This window comes from Lepidochelys kempii, chromosome 25, assembly GCF_965140285.1.
Source record: "Lepidochelys kempii isolate rLepKem1 chromosome 25, rLepKem1.hap1, whole genome shotgun sequence".
Lineage (NCBI taxonomy): Eukaryota > Metazoa > Chordata > Testudines > Cheloniidae > Lepidochelys > Lepidochelys kempii.
This window is the reverse complement of record NC_136404.1, coordinates 9,249,078-9,271,512: the sequence shown is the minus strand read 5'-3', so window position 1 is coordinate 9,271,512 and position 22,435 is coordinate 9,249,078. Positions and strand designations below refer to the sequence as shown.

Here is a 22,435-nt window from a genome sequence, read left to right as displayed (position 1 = left end):
CCCCCGCCAGTTCCACAGCTCCTCCATCCCGCATCTGAACCCTGGCCCTCCCCTCCCCTCCCATGGCTTGTAGGCTAGAGGGCAGCAGTGAGCGTGGAGGACGGATTTGAAGGTGGTGGAGATGAGACGGGCAGTTGCTCTGGAGGGTGCATTGCAGACGGAAGGGGCAGCGTGGAAGAAGGTGCAGAGATGCGTCCAGGTGAAGGACTAGTGGGGTTGGGGGATAGTGGGTGACTAGGCTAGGGATGTAGACAGGAGGTGCCCAGTGTAGGTCCTTGCAGACTCACTGAGCACCTGGGAAGCATCTTGAGGCTGGAGGTGGTGGCTGCGTAAGCGTGTAATTGTTATTCCCTTGCAGGAGAAATGCGAGCACACTTGGTGCCAGCCAAGACATGCCGAGGGGAGTCACCTGAAAAGCTCCCCTCTGAGGCCAGCAGTGATCCTCTCCCTCCACCCCTGCCAAAAAAGCAGCTCAGCAGAACCAGGTCCTTGCCCGAGATGCAGACTCATCACTACTACCCGTGCAAGAGAGCCCCTTTCCCCACGCCGCATTATGTCTACAACACCCTGTATGAGGTCTCCACACACAGCAAGGGAGGCAGCCGCAGCTACTCTGAGTCAACAGAAGGAGCTCTCTGTGGCCCTAAAAGATACTTGTCTAAGTCCCAAAGCCTGGGTGCATCTGAGCCCTGGGACGCCCTGTGTGAAGCTCACCCTGTCCCTGTCCCAAGGCACATCACCACAGAAGAACTGACGTTCACTACTCCTGATGGAGAGCTCGTCTACTTTTTCGAGGACCTGGAGAGCACAACCAACGTCTATGAGAAGGTGATGGGGTGCCACCTGGTGTCTTTGATCCATCTCATGGCAAGGGCACAGAAGATCCTGGGCGGAAAGGAGGAGGAGCAGCAGCTGATGAGAGCAGAGCTTGCAGGAAAGAAGAAGTGGGCAGATTTCACGCTCTTAGACAAGCAGCCATGTTGTGAAACAGGAGACGCCTGGTATTACCGTGTTTCCTGTTCCTCTGAGCAAGCCCAGCAAATATTCGCAGCCAAGGTAACCATAAATATTAGAGATGGGGAAAGATCTGAGTCAGGGCAGCCTGCCTGTAGCCCTGATCCGTGCGGCTCACCACCACCCCAAAGTCTGAGAATCTCAACAAAAAACAGATTTCTGGTCCCAAGGAGCCCATCCTTTGCTGCTCCTTACTAGTGAGGTGTGGGGATTAGGCAGTATGGTCTACTGGGTTAGACGTAGGCCTAGGTATCAGGAAAGTTGGGTTCTGATGCACTGGGTGACCTTGGGCAAATCTCTGCCTCTCTGGGCCTCAGTTTCCCCCTCTCTAAAATGGAGGTTACGATTCTGACCCCACCCTAGTGCAAGTGCTTTGTGATCCGTGGGGAAAGGGTGATTGTTTGATTTTATGGTGAAAATCCGCTATTAGTGACTTCATCAGCCTTGCCATGGCAGTCAGCTGTGATGGGGCCTGGCAGCGGTTTGTCACTGGGGGGGGGGGGGTAGCAGGAGCCGATGAACCACACTCCACTTGTCATGCAGCCGCCCCTAGTACGGAAGAACAACAGATCAGCTGGAGCAATCGGAAGCTCGTGTTGTATCAGCAAGACCCAGTGAGATGCTCCCCGGAGCTTTCGGGGAGGCATCAGTGGTTCTTTACACAGTTCTCAAAAGGATCCTAAAAACCATGGACGCTTTTCCCTCATAATGAGTGGATGGATGGTCCTGATTTTCAACTTTGGAACATGAAGGAGTCCGTACTGCTGGGCAAAGGTGCCCTGGGAAGGCCTCTACCCCCAGAATAGGTCCAGCCCAGGCAGCAGGGCTAGCTTCTTCCACCGTCCCCAGTGGCAGTTTTACCTGAGTAAGGAGTGCAGGGTGAGTTTCGGTTACAAAACTGGCCTGGGCTGGAGTTGAACTAGAGATGAAAGGGTGCTGAGCCAAATCCCCAAGCTCCTCAGGCATACAGCCCCCTTGGCAGACTTTCTTTGTCCACTGTTGTCTGTGTTGTGTTATCCAGCCCATTGTTCTTGGCCTCCAAGGGGCATCAGAGGGTGTTAAGAGTGAAGAGTAGAGGGGTGTGGCTTGTCGGTTCCTCCCAGCAAAGACAGGCTGATCCAGCTTGGGCTGGGAGGGGGAAATCCCATAGCACTTAACAGCCATCCTGGGGGACAGTGGTGTCTTTCACCACTGCAGCCCCATGTCAGCCTGAGTGAGCATCACCCAGGACAACGGGGGGTTCCAGGCAAAGCAGAGACTGGCACCAAGATGACTAGACTTGGGGCTCAGTGCGGGGGCTCTGGGGTTAGCCGAGAGGAGCTGCAACTCAGAACTCAGCAGATGATGGGCCAGTTTTCAGGGTGTAGAGCCCCAATTCTGGACACTGAGCACTTGAAAACCTGGCCTGACAGGCTGCAGTGATACAAGCCAGCAGCAGGAGCTGGAAGGCAGCCTGGACCAATGGTAGTCAGGGTGTGTTTACACTGCAATTGGGAGGCATGACTGCAGCACGGTTAGACGTATCCCAGCTAGCTCTAGCCTAGCCACGGTGACATGGGTTGTAGCCCAGGTTAGCCCCCAGTACATGCCCAGGTCCTAGGTGGCATCCTCCTTGGGCAGCTACCCTGCTAACGTTAGCGAGCTAGAACGATCCGACTAGCTTGGGTACGTCCACACACACTGCAGTCACACCTCCTGCCTGCAGGCTGACGGGAGAAAACGGGGTCGCAGCCTGGTCTAACAGTACGAGGGAGCAGCATAGAGTAAGACCGAGTGCAGCCTCCATCACCCACTGAACACCCCAGGGCTGGGAATATCAGCCCATGGTTTGCTAGCCAGCGTTAACGGCCAAGCCAAGTCGCAGGTTCTCAGCAACCCAGTGGAAACAACCAGGAAGGTTTCACGAGCATCCATCACGCTCCCCAAGGCTGGGATCAGGGCAGTGGGGCAGGCGGGAGCTCCTGCAGTGTGATTTCACCCTGCTGCGTCTCATGCACCCTGCCAGCTACCATCTGACTTAGCTGCCTCAAGCCAAGTTCATCCCTGGAGGAACAACACTGGCTTCCACCAGGGAGAGATCAGACCCCGGGAATCTGTGGCACCTGTTGAGGCCACAAGTTTATAGCCCTGAAATGAAGTGAACTCGGTTCACGTGCCCTCCCTGCCCCACCCCCCCAATACTTCTTCCTCTTCTCCATTAAGCTCAGAGAAGGAACAGGGAAGGGCTAGATGGGATTTCACTGCAGGAACGGGCACCGGAAATTCCAGATCGGAATCAACAGACTGACAGGCTCAGCAGCTGCCATCACACCCCCATGCTCCACTGGAGTTGTTAACAGAGCCAGAGGCTGGACTGGGGACCTCCAACCTTTGCCTGACCATGAGCTGCGCTGGCAACTTTGCCAGGGGCTTGGAGCCAACAGAGCAGGTCACAGTGGGCAATATTAGCCTTCCCATAAGGCAAGTTTCTTCCAAACCCAATATTATTAGAGATGAGGGTGGTAGCTGGCCATGTGCTGCATCTTATCATCATCATCATCATCCCTTTGGAGGCCCCCTGGTGCTAGGCCTGTACACACTCAGTGAGAGAGATTCCTTGCCCCAAAGAGCTTGAGCACCAGGACCTAAAGGTATTTAGGCAGCCAAGGCCCCTGGATTTCGCTGAATTCTGCAGTGGACCAGGAATTGCACAGCAACGTTGATTGATTACAACACTGCATTGGCTGATGTGACCTTGCAACATTTCTAGCCTGCGCTGGTTGATTTTGTTCTCTGATGTGTGCACACAATTCGTCCACTAAAACCCATGATCTGATTGGAGTCATTCCATTCACCCGCCCTCGCCCCATCTATTTGCTTCTCTCCCTGTGACTACTTGTCCATTTAGTCTGTAAGGCCCAGATCTCATAGACTTTAAGATAAGCAGGGACCATCGTAGTCATCTAGTCTGACCTCTTACACACTGCAGGCCACACTTAGCCAGAGGTTATGGGTCTGTTTCAGGAGTGGGTGAGTTACTGAAGTCCTCAAATCATGGTTTAAAGACTCCAAGTCACAGAGGATTCACCATTCACTCGTTTAAACCTGCAAGTGGCCTGTGCTCCATGCTGCAGAGGAAGGCGAAACTCCACCAGGTATTTGGGCACCCAACTGCCATTGAAATCAGAGAACAAAAAAGCCCAAAGCAATCAGTACAAGCTAGAAATATTCCAGGGTCACATCAATTAACACTGCTGTGCAATTCCTAATCCCCTGCCAAATTCAGCCACACCGGTGGGAGTTAGGTGCCTAAATACCATTGAGGATCTGGGCCTTGCAGACTAAGTGGGCAAGTAGGAATAGGGAGAAGCAGCAACTAGAAGGGGCTGAGGGAGGGTGGATGGAGTGACTCTAAGGGGATGTCTACACTGCAGTGAAACACGTGGGGCTGGCTTGGGTGAGCTGACTCAGGCTCGGGTGAGCTGACTCAGGCTCATAAGGCTCAGGCTGCAGGACTGTGAGATTGCTGCACAGATGTTTGGGCTCAGGCTAGAGCCGCAGCTCTGGGACCGCATGAGAGGGGAGTGTCCCAGAGCCAGGACTCCAGCCCAAACATCTACACTAGATTTTTACAGCCCCGTGAGCCAGAGTCAACTGACCCAGGCCAGCCACGCTCCTGCCATGGGTCTTGTATTCCAGTGTAGACGTACCCTCAGATCACAGTTTAGTAGACTCCCCGTGTGCATTTTTTGTTTGTTAGGTAATGGATAAGCAGATCAGGAGCAGTCACCTCAGCTTGCCCCTGCCTAACCATTATTAGCTGGCTATGCTCTAAAGGTACCCCTGTGGAAGGGAGCCTTGAGCAGGAATTTGAAGAATAGGTTAGTGGCTGCAAATGCCTTTGAATCACCACTGGACTAGAGGGTAACATCTTTACGATTGATCAAGGCCCCTGTAATGGTGTGGGAATGGGCACCCCCTTGTGTCAGGGTGTAACATTGCCTTTAACCTTGGCTCCAGCACCTCCTGCCGGCTGGCTCACTGGATCTTCCATGGCTTGGCCCTCCACCAAGTCAGATACATGTTTAAAAACTTCCAGGGGATCCAGAAGTTCCTACTGAAAGTTCACAAAATGTCCCCATGCAAAGGAGCCTTCAGTTCCCCTTCTCAGGCTATTCCTTGGCCCTTCCTTTGGACCAAGGCTTCAGGCCCACCTTGGGTTCAATATTCCTTACACTGGGCTTGCATGCCCCCTTCCTCAGGGGCTGGTAGAGGAACCCAGGCTTCCCCCACTCTACTGTGGATTCCCCACCTGGGAACCTGCCTGTATTAAGCAGCTGGGTGTGCTTCTTCAGACATGCTGCTATTTCCTTGGGACACTTCCTTCCTCTCAAGCACTTCTCCACAGCTGGTGCTTAACACAGCCTCCCTTTAGAGTTCCCAAACCTCTGGCTTCTCCCTTCTGGACTGAACTAATAACTCTTCCTGTCCTTTCAGGCTCTGCCTTTCCTGTCCCTACCTCAGGCCCTTCCCCAGAGGAGCCAAACCTGCTCCTGCAGAGCTCCTTCTCTGTTGTTCCTTGTCTTAGGAGGCTTTCCCTCACTGCCTTCCCTCCTCAAGGACTCTGGCAGCTTCCCCTAGGGATCTTCCCTGCTCCTTGTAGGCTCTAGGTCAGGACTTCCCCGACAGGAGCCTATAGCTGCTACTCTCTGTGGGTCCACCCGCCTGTTTAAGTCCTATCTCAAGGCCCCCAGCCACAGGACCCTGAGCTACTTATTCCCTGTGTTTCTCTCTACAGAGAAGTCTGGCCTTCCTCAGAGAGTGGCAACACTCCTTCCTCCTCTCAACAGAGCTCCTTGAAAGGCCCAAGTGCCAAAGGGATCTTAGCTAGCTCCACCCCTCTGGCCAGAAGTCAAATTAGTTAATCACCCTGCAGCTGCAGAGCATGACTCTAATTGTTTTTTTTCCATTTCTAGCTGGAGACAGGAGTCCCCCCATCATAGTCCCCCTGTGTTATTCAGCATGTCAGACCTAATTTGTGCCCCAAGGTGTCTCCAATGTGTGTAGCAGATCTGCCCCAAATTCTGTAGCAAACTGGGAATCACACAACTGTGTTAAGTGACTGCAACAGTCACTTGGCTGGTGTGACCCTGGAAATGTTCTAGCCTGCACTGATTGATTGTGTTCTCTTTATCACATCCAGCTGACTATGTGTTGCTGGTTCTTGCCCTAACAGGTCCATAAATCCTATCCCTGCAGTCTCTCGGTACAGATGTCTGTAGAAGCTCATTTCAACATTCAGCAGGTGTTTAGCTACTTCCTTGATTCCCTCCCTAAGGACCTCATGCCTGTGGAAAGGCCTCAGAAGCTAGATCAGTTCTGTCCTGGAGAATGTGAGGAAGCTGTTTCCAACAGTGCATCCCCTCCTCTTACCCAGGTGGCCATCTCTCCTGAGGTTCCTTATCAAACCCTGGCTGATTTTGTGAAGGGATCACAAGATCTCCACAGCTCCAGGCCCGGGCACTATGAACGCCTGGCTTGCCTCCTCATGCTGCAGTTGTGTACAGGGCTAGAGCATCTCAAGCAGCAGAAGGTTGCTCACTACAACATTCACATGGAGAACCTGCTCTTGGTGCACTGTCCATCTCCTCACCAGGGCCAGCAGGACAAAGATCCATCTGCAGAGCTGTCGCTTCCAAGGTTGGTCATCAGCAACTTCTCTAAAGCTACAGGAAAGAAGACATCTACTTCTGCGGCCCAAGATCCAGACCGAGTCAGCATGGCCCCCGAATGGCTCTCTGTGGCTCACTTCCAAAATGCAGAGGGGTTCCAGGTAGGCATATTGGTCTATGAGATCTTGCATCAGCCCAGCCCCTTGGAGAAGCCCTCAGGACTCAGGATTGGTGACCTCCCTGCCATCCCAGCCCTGTCCATCTATTCGGGGGGGCTCCAGAACTTGGCCACCCTGCTTCTTCACCCAGATCCGCACAGGAGTGTGTCCATCGAACAAGCAAAGAACATGCTGCAGGTCTTGCTGTGGGGACCACGCCAGGAGCTCTTTGCCAGGAACCAAATCACTCCGGTCTTGCTCCGGAACTGGGTGGCCATTAAAAGGGTGCTGTTGCTGCTGAAGTTTGCAGAGAAGGCGTCTGAGGCAGAGGTGACCATACGGCTGGAAGAGTGGCTGTGCTGTTTGTACTTCACAGAGACCCCCGAGCACACGCTCCTCCACACCCTCAGCATTCTGCTTGCTTTAGAAAGCCCGGGGGCACATTAGACTTAACAGCTTATGCATCAGTTATGAAATACCTAGATTCTCTGGGCCCTAAGATTCATCTCAGCTCTTCATTCTTCAGAAGAAGACACCCTGAGTTTTATGCAGCTAACTGGGGGTGGGGGGGTGGGAGGGGGGAGAGAGTAGACTTTTAAGACTTGGGTCCTGTTTACTCTAAAGTTTGTGGCACTTTGACTAAGAATAGGGCCAGAGAGGCCAGGTACAGCTAGACTGCCGCAGGTGGAGTTCTGGGGTGGAATGTACCTCCCTGCTCCCTGACACAGAGGGACTGGGCAGCTTGCTCAGCATCTTGCATCCATTAGGGACCCAGTCCTACTCCCGTTGACTCACACAGCCAGCTCCTAAATATCTGCCATGGGGTATTTCTCATGTGTGTTTCCAGGATAAACCTCATGCTGTTTACTACTCATATCCCTGCCCTTTCCAGGTCCCCTTTGTGCAATCTCTCCATCCTCTTCCCTTCAGGTTCACGCCTTCTTCCTGTTCCTGGGAACTTCATAAACATACTGTTTACACCTCTAACCTGCCCCTCCAACTCTTTAGTGATTGTTCAAAATAAGATGGAGCCAAACTCCCTAGTAGACCAATCCCCACAACTGTGCACTCTGCAGTGTATTCTACCCTTGGTTTAGGCTCCTTCTGCCAGTTTTCAGTCCATGATGCAATGTTTTGTACCAAATTCCCTGGAGTTTTTCTGGGAAGACTTTCTTCCTGAGGGCCAAATGTTCCAATACATACTCACCAGGTCATCTGAGTAAGGGTTACAGGAGTTGACCTTTAGACACAAAATCTTCCTGGAAGCATCCTCCTCCCCACCCCATATCTGCATCCACTAATTCTGTCATTTTGTTTAAAAAATAGACTCCAGTTTGTCTTAAAGTAATGTTATTAAGGAGAAATATGATACATCTGATAGACTTACTCTTATTAAAAGCTGATTGTTACATAATCATTACCATGGAGGATGTATTTCAAAGGGAGAAATTTATCAACCCTGTAGCAGAAACCTTCAATAAAAACAGGATCCTGCTGAATCTTAAATGCTGTCCATTCAAATTCTTACTTTTTATGACATTAGCACTCTGCATGACATGTCCAGGAAAAAACATAAAGCCAAGCTTCACTGCTCTGTGCGTAGGTCTAATAGCATAGATAGTATGATGAACAGTTTGGATCTGTTTGTGGCTACCCCATGTGGGTGCACTGGTGGAGACGGACTTCAGAAAACCAACCAACCAACCCAGAGCTCACCATCAGAATCAGCCTGCAAAGCATATCTGTGGGTGATTATGAAGGCCAGTGAAGCTGGCCACCCAGCAGCAACTGCATGTGAATTGTAAATCCCTACTTTGGGTGTGAGGTCTGTCTTTGGACTCGCTAGGCCTCCTAGACTATCCTTGACAGGTGTTTGTCCAACCCCTTCTTAAAAACCTCCAGTGACAGGAATTCCACAAACTCCCTTTGAAACCTATTCCAGAGCTTAACTATCCTGATGGTTATAAAGTCTTTCCTAATATCTAACCTAAATCTCCCTTGCTGCAAATTAAGCCTATCCGTTCTTTTCCTATCTTCAATGGACATGAAGAACAATTGATCGTGGTCTTCTTTATAACAGTTCTTAACATATTTGAAGAGTGATCAGGTCCCCACAATCTTTTCTCAAGATTAAATCATGATTGGATATAGCATATTTTTGCTTCAATGAAGTATACAAATATTGTCAACACTGTAGTCAATGGAAGCTACAGATGTTAAGCACCTTTGATAATTATGCCAATCTTATTAGCTTTCTAACTGTGGATTTAGGAACCTAACTTTAGGCCTGGCTGTGCAAGACTAATCAGGTTTACAGCATAGTAGAAGCTTAATTTGTTTCTGACCTCTCAAAATCATTGTCAGATAGATAGGCTTCTGAGAGGTAAGTCATCAAGAAAGAATGGGTTTGTGGGCGGACTGTACCCTTCCAACACAGGCTTCGCCTGGACAATGCTTTCCTTTACACAAGATGCTTACTTCCAAAGTGTCTACTTGCTAACACAGTGAGCCAAAGAACGTTTTAGTCTGGTTTTGGCTTATGCTGAGCCATGTCAGTTACACACATACATGCCTATCTGGTAGATTATAATGTCTGGGAATTTTCATAGAAAGGACTGTCTTGTGGTTAAAGTACAGCCCTAGGAGTTAGGATATCTGGGGTCTATACTCAGCTCTGCCACTGATTTTCTGAGTGACCTTGTTAGCCTTTTCTCAGTGATCTCCTGCAATACTTTGCCTGGGTGCGAGATGGCAGTACAACGCCTAGCACTAGCAGCAGCAAAACAAAGAAACAAAATTATCGGTTATGCTTGCTCCAGTCTAATCATGCTCCTGTTTATTTACCACAGGCCTAAGTGGGCTCTCAGTTACACTGACACAAATCCAGAAGAACTGCAGCAATGTGAATGCAATTACTTTGGGTTCACATCAGGGACCCACATTATTTTAATCTATTTATTCGTTCGTACACTGTCCAAATCACTGCCGTACCTGAGTGCCTCACAGTCTTTAATGTGTTTATCCTCTCAACACACCTGTGACATAGGTCAGGATTGTCCCCATTTTAAAGATGGAGAACAAAGCACAGAGCAATTTAGCAATTTGCCCAAGGTCGTACAGAATGTCTGCAGAGGAACAAGGACATGAAGCCTTGTCACCCAAATTCTGTGCTTGTGCCCTAACCACGGGAACGTCTTTTATTCTCTTTTAAAATTATAATCCTTTGACTTTTATCCTGCGATGCTATCACCTTAAAAATGACACTTCTGTCTGCAATTTGTCTGAGACACAAGGTGGGAGAGGTAATATCTTTTATTGGACCGACTTCGAGCTTGGAAGCTTCTCTCTTTCACCAACAGAAGTTGGTCCAATAAAAGATATTCCCTCCCCGACCTTGTCTCTCTCTCATCCTGCAACCAACACAGCTACAACACTGCAATTTGTATGTAATATTGCTACAAATGACAGTCAATGACCATCATTGAAAGTTACACTCCAGCCACTCGCAAGGTTACACACAGTCAATCTAATGCCTTTATGCATTTGAGAGCACTTCCCGTTACAGTCCGTCGGACATCTTGTTGTTTATGTGGGTCTTTCACACAGCAAGAGAGGAGAGATTAACATTTTTAAAAGTAGGCAAATGTGACTGCAAAATGACAAAATCTTGGCAAAGGACATAGGCAGCAGTATCATTATAATTGATCATTTGGAGCGTGGAAGCACCCAGGAGCCCCAGTCATGGACGAAAACTCCATTGTGCAAGGCGCTGTACAACACAGAACGGTCCCTGCTCCAAAGAGCTCTCAATTTTTAATTCCTTTTGTCACTAGACTAAATCAATTTCAGTGTAATGGCATCCCCTTTAAAGCCCTCAATATTACTGCTGACTGGAATCTGTACCATTCCTGGCTGACTCCCTGTACATTACTGCAACAGAAAACAGTTAAACCTTAAGCAGTTAGTTAGTGGTTTATTCCAAGCTTAATACTTCCTTTAAATAAATTCAATTTTAAGCAATTATTTTAACTGTATTATGCAATACGGCAGCATTGTTTAGCAGCTTAAAGCTAAGCTTGGAATCCAGCCAAGGAGTCGTCGTATAAATTGAGTTCTATACAGCATGTGTCCTTAAAAGCCAAGCTCCTAAGTGGATGTTAAAAGTCACTGTCGATGCTAAAAGTATATGCTATAATGAATGATTGACAGAAGGCAGTTCAGGTGCTCTTATTTACCCTAGCTTGCAATACAAGGACAAAGATCTAAGTGATCTAAGTGGGATCACTCAAAACTGATGAAAGGAAATGCTTTTCCACACAGCACAGTCCGTCTGTGGAACTCTTTCCCCCAAGCTCTCAACGAGGCCAAGAGCTGAGCAGGATTAAACAAACACATTATAGAAGAGACCATCCACGTTACAAGAGCAAATCTTAAAGACTGTTGAGTTTGGGAAGAAATATAAAGCTCAAAGTTCAGGGCATAAGCTGACCTTTAACTACATGAATCCAGAGGAAAGCGCCACTGCAGGGCCTCTCCCTCCAAAGCAGCTGATGCTGACCACTGTGGAAGAGACAGTACTGAACCAGATGGGCCACCACTCTGATACAGTCCCTTCATTTTCTGTGCTTCTAACAAGCTTCTGGTGAAATTAACAAAATCCAATTAAATGCATCTCGAGAAGCTGGATTCGCTTTGAGTTTGTTTGTTTTTATTTTAAATAACCATTTTCCTGAGTTGGGCTTTTTTTATTTTCTCTTCCACCTATTGGTGTGGGCATCCCAACAGCGGGGGCATATGTTGGCTCTCTAGCAGGCATTGCTTGCTACGTGCAGGCACCGAGTCCCTTTCCGTGCACATAGGTCACCACCAACCTTGTCTCAGATGGGCCATAAGCCCTGTGCTGATACCATCCATCACCCAACCGCTTCACGGGGGCCAGCCTTCCCGACAACACTCATCCTGGTGCATCTCACACTGTCTCCACACTATTTTTCTCCTGAATTTCCTCTCGGTTGCTAACCACTTGTGGAAGCAATGGTGGGGGTATTAACATGACTGAGATTTCCAGGCAGCTGCCAACATTTAAGCCAGTGCCTACATTTGCCCAGACCAGGGTTAAGTGACAGGATAGTAAAGTCACCAGGACCCCACTAGCGCTCTCACCCTCACTAGCATGAGTAGTACCGGTGAGAAATTTTAGGGGAGGCTATCTTCATGCCATCTGGACCAGGGAGAGCACCTGGCAGGGATTCACTTGTCCCTGCTGTCTTCCCCCTTCCTCTGTGCAGAGGATTTAGTGGCTGGGTACCTACTTATTTGTCAGCTCAGCAGAGAAGAGTCTGTCAAACCCTAATGACAAGCTCTCAGCCCCAAGGAGGGGAATGCAGTGACAAAATAAACAGCATGTCTCAGCTGCAGGTGACATGGGGTTTCTGCTCCCTTTGAGACATGCCTCTGCTCTTTCTAGTGCTTCCCAGCTATAAATATGGCAGCAAGGCCTCCCCTCCAGGCCCCGGCTCACCTACACGTCTAGACTGGTTTATTGACCTTTGTTACTCAAGCTGACTTCACTGGCGTCTACAAGGGCTGCAGTGAGCAGAAGGCCCAGTGTCTGAATATAGTCTTTGGAAAGAGCTAGCTTCCGTAAACTAGAACCATTTAATGATTTCGTTAGCAATAAATGACCCAGTATGCAAAACCAAACACTCCTACCAGGAAACTTAAGTCTCAAGGGATTCTATGACCTCATCCAATGCTCCAGCTGTCACCAAAGAGGCAGTACCCAGGTAGAGGAAGGAGATATAGAACACCTCCAGTCATCGCAACCAGAGATTGTTTAAGATGTATTAGAAAATGGATATGCTTGAAGGGCACAGAGGAATTCCCTTTATATTAAATATACTGCCTAGTAAATCATCACTCATCATTTAAGGCATCGGTGGAGAATCATTGATTCACTGCTAATGTACTAGTCAAAGTGTGGATGACGCTCCAAGCAAATGGTGAATAACCTACCACCCATTATGAATGCTCTTACCTCAGACCAGCCATTAAATCACCTAATGCTGCCTGAAAGTTTACTGGGATGTGTTCAACATCTATGCCTCATCCCCATTTTAGTGTGCCAGGGAATCAGGTTTTAGGTATGGACTACATAATAGCAGGAGAGGGTTTATCACTGGCAATCTGCTACCAGCAGGAGGTCAAACAGTAAGACTCCAAGGATTTAATCCTGGACATGGAGGTTAAAGTAAACGCTGGCAGATTATGATCATATGACACCATATAAACATCCAGATTTTACATTACAGATCAAAAAGAGGTGGAATTGTGGTCTGTATTCAAAGTATCCAACTCAATTTTTACTGAAACTAAACAAACCCAAAAAGGCTACAAGGTAAAGCAAGTAGCCAAGTCAGAGACCTATTTCTACACCTAGACTGTTTACTGACAGAGTCCTGAGGTTTTCATGTCCATCTTCCTTTCACACCAAGGCATTATCTTTTTATGCATCCTGTAAACCCTCTACAGAACAGGGACTGTGGCTTTGTAAACGTTCAGGCTCCACAAGCAGTTCTAAGACTCTTCTTCCTTACGAGTTACTGATTACCCATGAAATATTAACAGGTCTAGCTGAACACATCATTGGTGCCGAAAAAACCTGGCTCAGATCAATGTAAAATTGTGTACCACTGAAATGTGAGTGCAAGGTACACTTGACATAAGTGATTAATACAGGGGTGGCCAACCTGAGCCTGAGAAGGAGCCAGAATTTACCAATGTGCATTACCAAAGAGCCACAGTAACACATCAGCAGCCCCCCATCAGTTTCCCCCTTTGCCACCTGCACCTCCTGCCCACCAGCAGCCCGGATCAGCACCTCCCAATCAGCTGTTTCATGGCATGCAGGAAGCTGGCGGGGGGGGGAGAAGCAAGGAAGCCGGCTAGGCTCAGGGAGGGGGTGGGAAGGGGTGGAGTGGGGGCAGGGCCTGTGGCAGAGCCAGGGGTTGAGAAGTGAGCACCCCCTGGCACATTGGAAAGTTGGCACCTGTAGCTCCAGCCCCAGAGTCGGTGCCTAGACAAGGAGCCCCAGGTTGGCCACACCTGGATTAATACATCCAGACAGGTCACATTACAAAGTCAGCAAGGAGGGTGGACTAAAGTTAGTCTCGCAGCCCTTACCTACCATTTTGATTCAAAAGCCTGGGATACACCTTCCCAGCCAGAGGGAAGTCTTAAACATCTTAAACCAGCAATAAAAAGTAAAATATAAATTTTTATTTAGAATTAAAGCAAATACTTCGGTATCACAAACACAATATTAAACTTCAAGAAATATACTGCTAATTTGGAGTGAGCATTTATTTGCACAATCACAACATGCGCACAAATTCAGAAAAGATGAAGTTTGAAATTTTCAACATCCCACCACCAAAGCAGTTGGTCACAATATTTTGTACAAAGAACAAACAATTATATGTACTGTATAATAGATGTTGACAAAATTTCTACAGTTTCATCTTTATAGACAACAAGAAAGCTCTAAGAGGCAAACATTGCAATCTATTCTTCTTCTGAAGTCTCTCTCTCAAACGTATAGGCCATGAAGCAAGCATCTGGTCTCTTGGGGACAAGGGGATGCCCTGGTCTCACAATCTCAAAGCCCAAAAAGCTGAAAGTACGGAGCAATGCAGCTGCAAAAAGTAGAAAGAATACAAGTTTAATCTGATATTCGGGTCACTAGACAATCCCTACTGGCCAACAGAGCAGTAAGGAGACATCTGAAGAGACCAATTTCTATAGATATATTGCAGTTACATTTATATGAAGCTACCTTTCTATGTTAGTGAAGTCACATGGTGAAAACAATTTAACAGGCTTCAATTTACACCCACCTCTGTCATCTCTGTTCTTGTGGAAGCAAATGAAAACGTGATCAACCTGAAGCTGTTCTTCAGCAAACTCAAGAAGAACTGCAAAACTAAAGTGGAATATCAGTGAGACGGACAATTCCTCCCACAACGTTGTGGAGGCAAATTTTCAAGCAAGTGAACTCACGGGCACATCTGCACCTGCAAATGTGTGTGCCTGAATCAGGCAGCAGTGTAAGTACCCAGGTTCACACTGACAGCTAACAAAGGCTGTGCCTCAGCCCTCTTCAGATTTACCCTTGAAGTCACACAGCCCAATTAGACTTCCAGCATTACGCTCCGAATTAGCATATAACACTTACAGTGATAGGTGCCACTGCACTTTAAGGCCCACATACCAACAGAAGTTAGTTAAGGGTTGAGGAATAAAAGTGGAATATCTGGAGTTCTTTTACTTGTAAGAGCACAAATCAGCCCTGTAATCTTTCACTATTAATAAGTTAAGATTGTCATTTAAGGAGGAAAGTTAAGTCAGACTAAACCTTTCCACAACTAAAAAAGGCAAGTATGTTTATGCTGCTTTAGAGCTAGCTTCCATCTCTGAAGACTCAGGATCACAGTGTGAATGAAAAGTGAGATTTAGATTATATTCTCACTAACATTTAGGGATCTGGGGCAAAAATTGGGGATTGGTCCTGCTTTGAGTAGGGGGTTGGACTAGATGACCTCCTGAGGTCCCTTCCAACCCTGATATTCTATGATTCTAACACATGCCCAAAATAGGAACAATATTTAGCACTGTTATAGCACTTTACAAATAATCAGACGTGTGTCATGATTGGAACAGAAGAAATTCTATAGCCAAGGAAGCCTGCATGATAAACCCATCATCAGCTGTAAGTGGATGTAGCCAATACAGAACTATCACTCTTCGGGAGCACTGAAGGTAATTCCTATTTAGAAAAGAGAAGTTAAAGAGCAGATTACACTCTATCCCGCATACCTGTCTTTGCTCCCTTCAGGCAGAGCACCACTGGGAATTTCAATATACAGGTTGTTGTTGTTCAGCACTGCCCTCCAGTTAACATGTTTGGCATCTGTAAGCCTTGACTGGACATTGAGAATTCTTGTCCTGTTATTAGATGTTAGTTCCTCTGTTACATTCAGCCGATTATCCTGTTACAGCAAGATGGGAAGTTACTTCTAATTCATCACAAATTTGAAATTAAACTCATGGAAGTGCACAAAGTTCTTGAACACTGCCATCAGGATTTGTATTATAGCCTTCACCATATGAAAAGCCATTAATACACTAAGAAAACGAAAGACTGCATGGTATTAGATTGCATATACTTACAGAATAAAATAAATTAGCTGAAAGATTGTGATCCCTCTGACTATTCCCTCGCCCACCTGGGATCTTCAGGGGTGGGTGAGGGACATCAGGAGCACCACCGAGGCCCCGGACCCAGGTTACTACAGCAATTGAAAGAAACCCTGGAACTAAAGAAAATCATAATTTCAGTTAAACTACATAAAGCCTAGATAAAGACAAGAAGCAGCATTCACGTTTTATATCACATTTTAAACAGGAAACACACTGAAAACATGCTATTAGCCTGAGCTTATGAAAGCAAAATTAAGTCTTAACTTGCATTTATACAGCAAAGGGAAAGGAGTGCCTTGACATAAGATAAAAACATGTAGGTTGCAAGGGGCCTCTGTTCACAAAAACAAGAGACATTAAATGTACACCCATGATGCTCAAGCTATCCAGTCCACAAAAGTCAGGAAAGCTAAGCATTTGGTGACATTTAAAGTGAAGGCTGAAAAAAATGATATCTAAGAACTTAATTATGAATTTTACAGTTAAATTAACCTGTAAACATCATCATCAGGCATGACAAATGAAACATTTCTAAATTATGAAATAGCCTCCATGTGCCATCTCACAATTTTAATGAGTAATTCCCACTAAAGCCAATAAAAGTTCTGCACAGGCAAGAACTGAAACTTGACATTCTTCTTCCCTCTTGACCAGTCTGTAGTTTATGTATGAACATTCTGATCACAGCAGCACCGGTACTATAATTCCCAATTCTAAGGTTAACTACAGTTTTAGTTATAACTGATTTTAGAATTTATTTTAGTTTTATGTGAAACAGTGTTTCCTTGGCAGATGTCCTATGCCCCTGTGCATACAGATCAGACCTGGTGCTGAGTTTGTTAGGGAAGTACTCACATTGTTTCTCTACATTCTGGAGAGTTTAAGTAGATTCTACTTGTTTTTTGGTATCTCCAGATTGCTTTCACCATTCAAAGCTCACGAGGAAGGAGTAAGTTTGTGATATTAAATACTTTAAAATGTCTATTAAGTAAAAAATTGAAGACTGTTCCCTTAAAATATCACTAATCTGAAAACCTAGTTGAAGTTTTCATATTGAGCATCTTTAAAAAAAATTTCCAATGCAGAGCATTTATACTGCTCTGCTAAGTTTAATACTGATCATTACTACAGAACCCTCTATTTAAAGCATTCCAGCCTCTTGAAACTACTATTAAACCTAATTTTTCTCCACACGTTGTTTCATGCGATCAGTAAGACTGCTTGCCTGATCAGCTTTATACTGTAACAAGAATGACTGCTGTGCCCATTAGCCCCTCCCTCTGCACCATCTTTCACCCTGCAGGCTTACACTTTGGTTGCGTCATCTCAGCAGATGCAGCAATCGAGGCCCTTAGGGAAATTTTCACAATCGTCCTATCTGTGAGTGCCAGCAGCCATTTGCAAATCGGTATAAACATGTACAAAATAATCCACCATTTTGCTCAGTCCAAATGCATTTGAGATTTCCAAATCAGACAGAAAATTGTGGGGAGACAAACAGACCACTGATTAGAAAGCCTCTGAACAGCTATATATTGACAGGTACAATATCATATGCTGAAAGTGATCAATAAAGGGGACCATTGTGAAGCTATATTATGAATGTATTATACTGCATAAAGTTAAAAGAGTCCAGGACCAACTGATATCAATTGTATCTGATCCCTCAGTTCTATTCATTTCCAAAGTGCAGCCGTTTTACAGTAAAGAATTCAACTGGTTCTCTAATACATGCATTAAACATTTATTTTAATATTCCTTTTCAGTTTAATTATAGAGCAGTGTAGCTCACTGTCCTCATGTGATAAGAGCCACATTTTTATTTATTAAGCAGTTGTATAGAACTGCATATATAGGAGGTTTTAAATACAAATTTCCTGAGTTCTTTCATCTAGTGGTATTTCATCTTTTTTCAGTAAACAGTTTTGTAGCATAACAAAGGCTGATTTAGCTTTGGGAGTTACTTTTAATACCCCATTTTAAAGTTGTGCTCATTGTGTGGTCTTTATATGGCCTTCCTTTTGGACTGTAATGTTCTTTAAACAAAAATGGCTTCTTAAAATAGTCCCTGAAAAGGGAAAGCAAGTCTTATAATGCATAACTGGTTTGATAGCTACTTTCTGTTCCTCGCAGAAGTCTTAGTAATTTTCAGATGTTTTCATCCCCAGCAATTGTTTAAACTGCATCAGAGGATTAAGCAACCAGCTTTTATAACACTCTTACCTTCTACTTTAGGCTAAGCACCTTGATTCGTTTCCATGCACATAAATACACCCTTCCATAAAGGCTCTCACATTTCCCACTCTCCTGCCATTCTGAACTAATCATGTTCCAACTATCAGACGAAAAGCTTTCATACCAGCAGCAGTCTATTGCTTTGAGGCAGTCATTTCTATTCGGTCTTTCTTTATTGAGGAGTTTTACTGAGAAGTAGCCACAAGTGACCAGCAAAATACATTCATGCCTCTGCTAATCGGTTAGTTATTCTGGCAATTTCAGCAGCAAGTGATGTGGCTGCTGTTTACATCTAACTGCTCTTTAACTGTCACGTGGCAGGTTAAGGCTCGGTGTTATTTTAATGCTGCTGCTCTGCTGGGCTGGAGACGAAGTTAACGCAGCCCAGCAACGGGTTTGTCCAGGGGGCCACCGATGGCCTCGGACAGGACCCGGAGAATCCGGCGGGGGAGGGGACTCACCTGCTCGGAGGGGGAAGCAGGAACCAGGCCTGTGGGGGGAGAAAGGGGGCGACGACTCCCACGTGCGCGAGAGTGGGGTGGGGGGGGGGTTTAAAGGACCTCATAACGCCCGCGCCCTGGCGGGAGGGAATCCCCCAAAGGGGCTAAGCCACCGCCCAGCCCCTCCAGCCAACCCATGGGCCCCTCCACGTCACCCAAGTGATCCCCAGTCCCGTCCCCCCCCCCCGCTTCCTGGGTGGCCAGGACGCCCGCGAGATGAGCCTGGCACCCACACCCAGGGCGCTGTCCTCAAGGGGCACAAGGCTAGGCCCGGGCCGGGGGACCGACGCAGCGCCGGGGGCAGATGGGGGCGGCCCGGGCTGACGGGCTGGGCACGGCGGGGGGTGAGGGCTGAGGCGGGCCCGGCCCCTCACCTGCTCTGTCCGGCACTGAGGCTCAGCACGGCGGGCATGATGATGGTGGTGCTTTTATTCCCCTCTTTCTCTCTGGCGAAGCAGTGACTGTTGAGTATCCGCTGCAGGGAGGATTTCACCATCCGGCCGCTCTGGTCCGAACCCCGAAACCCTCCGCCGCCTCCCCCCGGCCCACACTCTGCCGTACAAAATGGCGCCTGCCCGCCCAGCGGCCCCTCTTGTAGCCGCTCCGGGAGACTGGCCACGCCCCTCCCGGGGGCCACGCCCAATCAACGGCGCCCACGCCCTCTGGAGGGTGACGGCCCCTGTGCGGTAAACGGCCAACTGTCCGCCAGGGAGACTGGCTCCCCATTGGCTGAGGACATTAACGGGGTGGGAGGGGGGAGCGATGAGTTCTCTTCCTATTGGCTGGTAAGAGGATGACGCTAAAACGAGGCCTGGAGCGGGCTCTTCACTGGCTCGGCGGTTCTGATTGGCTGCGGACGGAGGGGGTTGAGCAGCGTTTGATGTGCTGGCCTCCTATTGGGGGAAGGCTGACGGCGGCGCCAACGTTCACGCCCCGCGCAGAGCTCGTTTCGTGTCCCGAGTTCGCCTCCCACTGCCTGAGGGAAGGGGGCCGGAGGCGCTGTGCGCATGCGCTGGCCTCGAAGCCGCTGAGCTTGGGTAGCGTCCTCCGGCTCTTGTCTGTGGGGAAACCGACCTGGTCCCTCGTTATCTCCGCAGCCTCGGAGCCGGGAGCCCCTCGGCCTCCCCTCCTGCTCCCCAGCTCCCACACCGAGTCCTCTCCCTCCCACACCCACCGACTCCTCGGCCTCCCCTCCCCCTCCCCAGCTAGCCGTAGCTCCCACACCGACTCCTCTCCCTCCCCTCCCCCTCCCTGGCTAGCCCTAGCTCCCACACCGAGTCATCTCCCTCCCTCCACCACCCACTGACTCCTCTCCCTCCCCTCCCCCTCCCTGGCTAGCCCCAGCTCCCACACCGAGTCATCTCCCTCCCTCCACCACCCACTGACTCCTCTCCCTCCCCTCCCCCTCCCTGGCTAGCCCCAGCTCCCACACCGAGTCATCTCCCTCCCTCCACCACCCACTGACTCCTCTCCCTCCCCTCCCCCTCCCTGGCTAGCCCCAGCTCCCACACTGAGTCCTCTCCCTCCCCCACCCACCGACTCCTCGGCCTCCTAGCCCCAGCTCCCACACCGACTCCTCTCCTCCCCCTCCCTGGCTAGCCCTAGCTCCCACACTGAGTCATCTCCCTCCCTCCACCACCCACTGACTCCTCTCCCTCCCCTCCCCCTCCCTGGCTAGCCCTAGCTCCCACACCGAGTCCTCTCCCTCCCACATCCACCGACTCCTCGGCCTCCTCTCCCAGCTAGCCCCAACTCCCACACCGACTCCTCTCCCTCCCCTCCCCCTCCCTGGTTAGCCCTAGCTCCCACACTGAGTCCTCTCCCTCCCACACCCACCGACTCCTCAGCCTCCCCTCCCCAGCTAGCCCCAGCTCCCACACCGACTCCTCCCCTCCCCCTCCCTGGCTAGCCCTAGCTCCCACACCGAGTCATCTCCCTCCCTCCACCACCCACTGACTCCTCTCCCTCCCCTCCCCCTCCCTGGCTAGCCCCAGCTCCCACACTGAGTCCTCTCCCTCCCCCACCCACCGACTCCTCGGCCTCCTAGCCCCAGCTCCCACACCGACTCCTCTCCTCCCCCTCCCTGGCTAGCCCTAGCTCCCACACTGAGTCATCTCCCTCCCTCCACCACCCACTGACTCCTCTCCCTCCCCTCCCCCTCCCTGGCTAGCCCTAGCGCCCACACCGAGTCCTCTCCCTCCCACATCCACCGACTCCTCGGCCTCCTCTCCCAGCTAGCCCCAACTCCCACACCGACTCCTCTCCCTCCCCTCCCCCTCCCTGGTTAGCCCTAGCTCCCACACTGAGTCCTCTCCCTCCCACACCCACCGACTCCTCAGCCTCCCCTCCCCAGCTAGCCCCAGCTCCCACACCGACTCCTCCCCTCCCCCTCCCTGGCCAGCCCTAGCTCCCACACCGAGTCATCTCCCTCCCTCCACCACCCACCGACTCCTCGGCCTCCCCTCCTGCTCCCGAGCTCCCACACCGAGTCCTCTCCCTCCCACACCAACCGACTCCTCGGCCTCCCCTCCCCGGCTAGCCCCAACTCCCACACCGACTCCTTTCCCTCCCCTCCCCCTCCCTGGCTAGCCCCAGCTCCCACACCGACTCCTCCCCTCCCCCTCCCTGGCTAGCCCTAGCTCCCACACCAAGTCATCTCCCTCCCTCCCTCCACCACCCAGCAACTCCTCGGCCTCCCATCCTGCTCCCCGGCAAGCCCCAGCTCCCACACCGAGTCCTCTCCCTCCCCCACCCGCTCACTGACTCCTTGGCCTCCCCTCCCCAGCTAGCCCCAGCTCCCCCACTGACTCCTTTCCCTCCCCCACCTCTCCACCAACTCCTCGGCCTCCCCTCCTTCTCCACAGATGCCTCCCAACCCCCTTACCGACTACTCAGCCTTCCCCTCCCTTGCCGGAGCTCCCACACACCCTGCTCCTTGTCTCCCCTTCCCTTTCTACACAGCCAGCCCTCACACCAACCCCTCTGGCTTCCCTCCCCATGTGGGTGCAGGCTTGGAGCTACAAAGAGTCATGAATAGGGCCCTACCAAATTCATGGCCCATTTTGGTCAATTTCACTGTCATTGGATTTTTAAAATAATAAATTTCATTATTTCAACTACTTAAATCTGAAATTTCAGGGTGTTGTAATTGTAGGGGTCTTGACCTATCAGGGAGTTGGGCTGGGGAGGGTCTGCAAGGTTATTGTAGGGGGGGGGGCTGCGGTTCTGCTACCCTTACTTCCATGCTGCTGCTGGCGGCGGCGCTGCCTTCAGAGCGGGGCGGCTGGAGAGCGGCGGCTGCAGACCGGGAGCCCACCTCTGAAGGCAGAGCCGCCAGCAGCAGCGCAGAAGTAAGGATGGCCTGGTACGGTCTCGCCACCCTGACTTCTGTGCTGCTCCCTGCAGAGCTGGGCCCTCAGTCAGCCACTGCCATTTTTCGGCTGCCCAGCTCTGAAGGCAGCAGCGCAGACGTAAAGTGGCATGGGATGGTATCGCCACCCTTACTTCTGCGCTGCTACTGACTGGGCGACCGGCAAACAACCGCTGCTCTGGCCGCTCAGCTCTGAAGGCCGCGCAGAAGTAAGGGTGGCAATACCGCCACCCCCCTAAAATAACCTTG

The 22,435-nt window shown here is 49.6% G+C and overlaps 2 protein-coding genes across 2 annotated transcripts; one reads left to right on the top strand and one right to left on the bottom strand.

Annotated features, from left to right (window-relative positions):
* Positions 1-363: 363 nt before the first annotated feature.
* PEAK3 (PEAK family member 3) lies at positions 364-7,380 on the top strand. Its single transcript, XM_073324597.2, has 2 exons — positions 364-1,056; positions 6,230-7,380. The coding sequence occupies exons 1-2, from the start codon at positions 364-366 to the stop codon at positions 7,268-7,270; spliced, it is 1,734 nt and encodes a 577-aa protein (XP_073180698.2). The 3' UTR covers positions 7,271-7,380.
* A 6,706-nt stretch (positions 7,381-14,086) lies between these two features.
* On the bottom strand, positions 14,087-19,390 carry OAZ1 (ornithine decarboxylase antizyme 1). Its single transcript, XM_073324598.2, is given in 6 exon segments — positions 14,087-14,517; positions 14,719-14,804; positions 15,698-15,870; positions 16,052-16,138; positions 16,140-16,197; positions 19,191-19,390. Coding segments are annotated over 6 exon segments (657 nt in total). The 5' UTR covers positions 19,313-19,390; the 3' UTR covers positions 14,087-14,386.
* Positions 19,391-22,435: the final 3,045 nt, after the last annotated feature.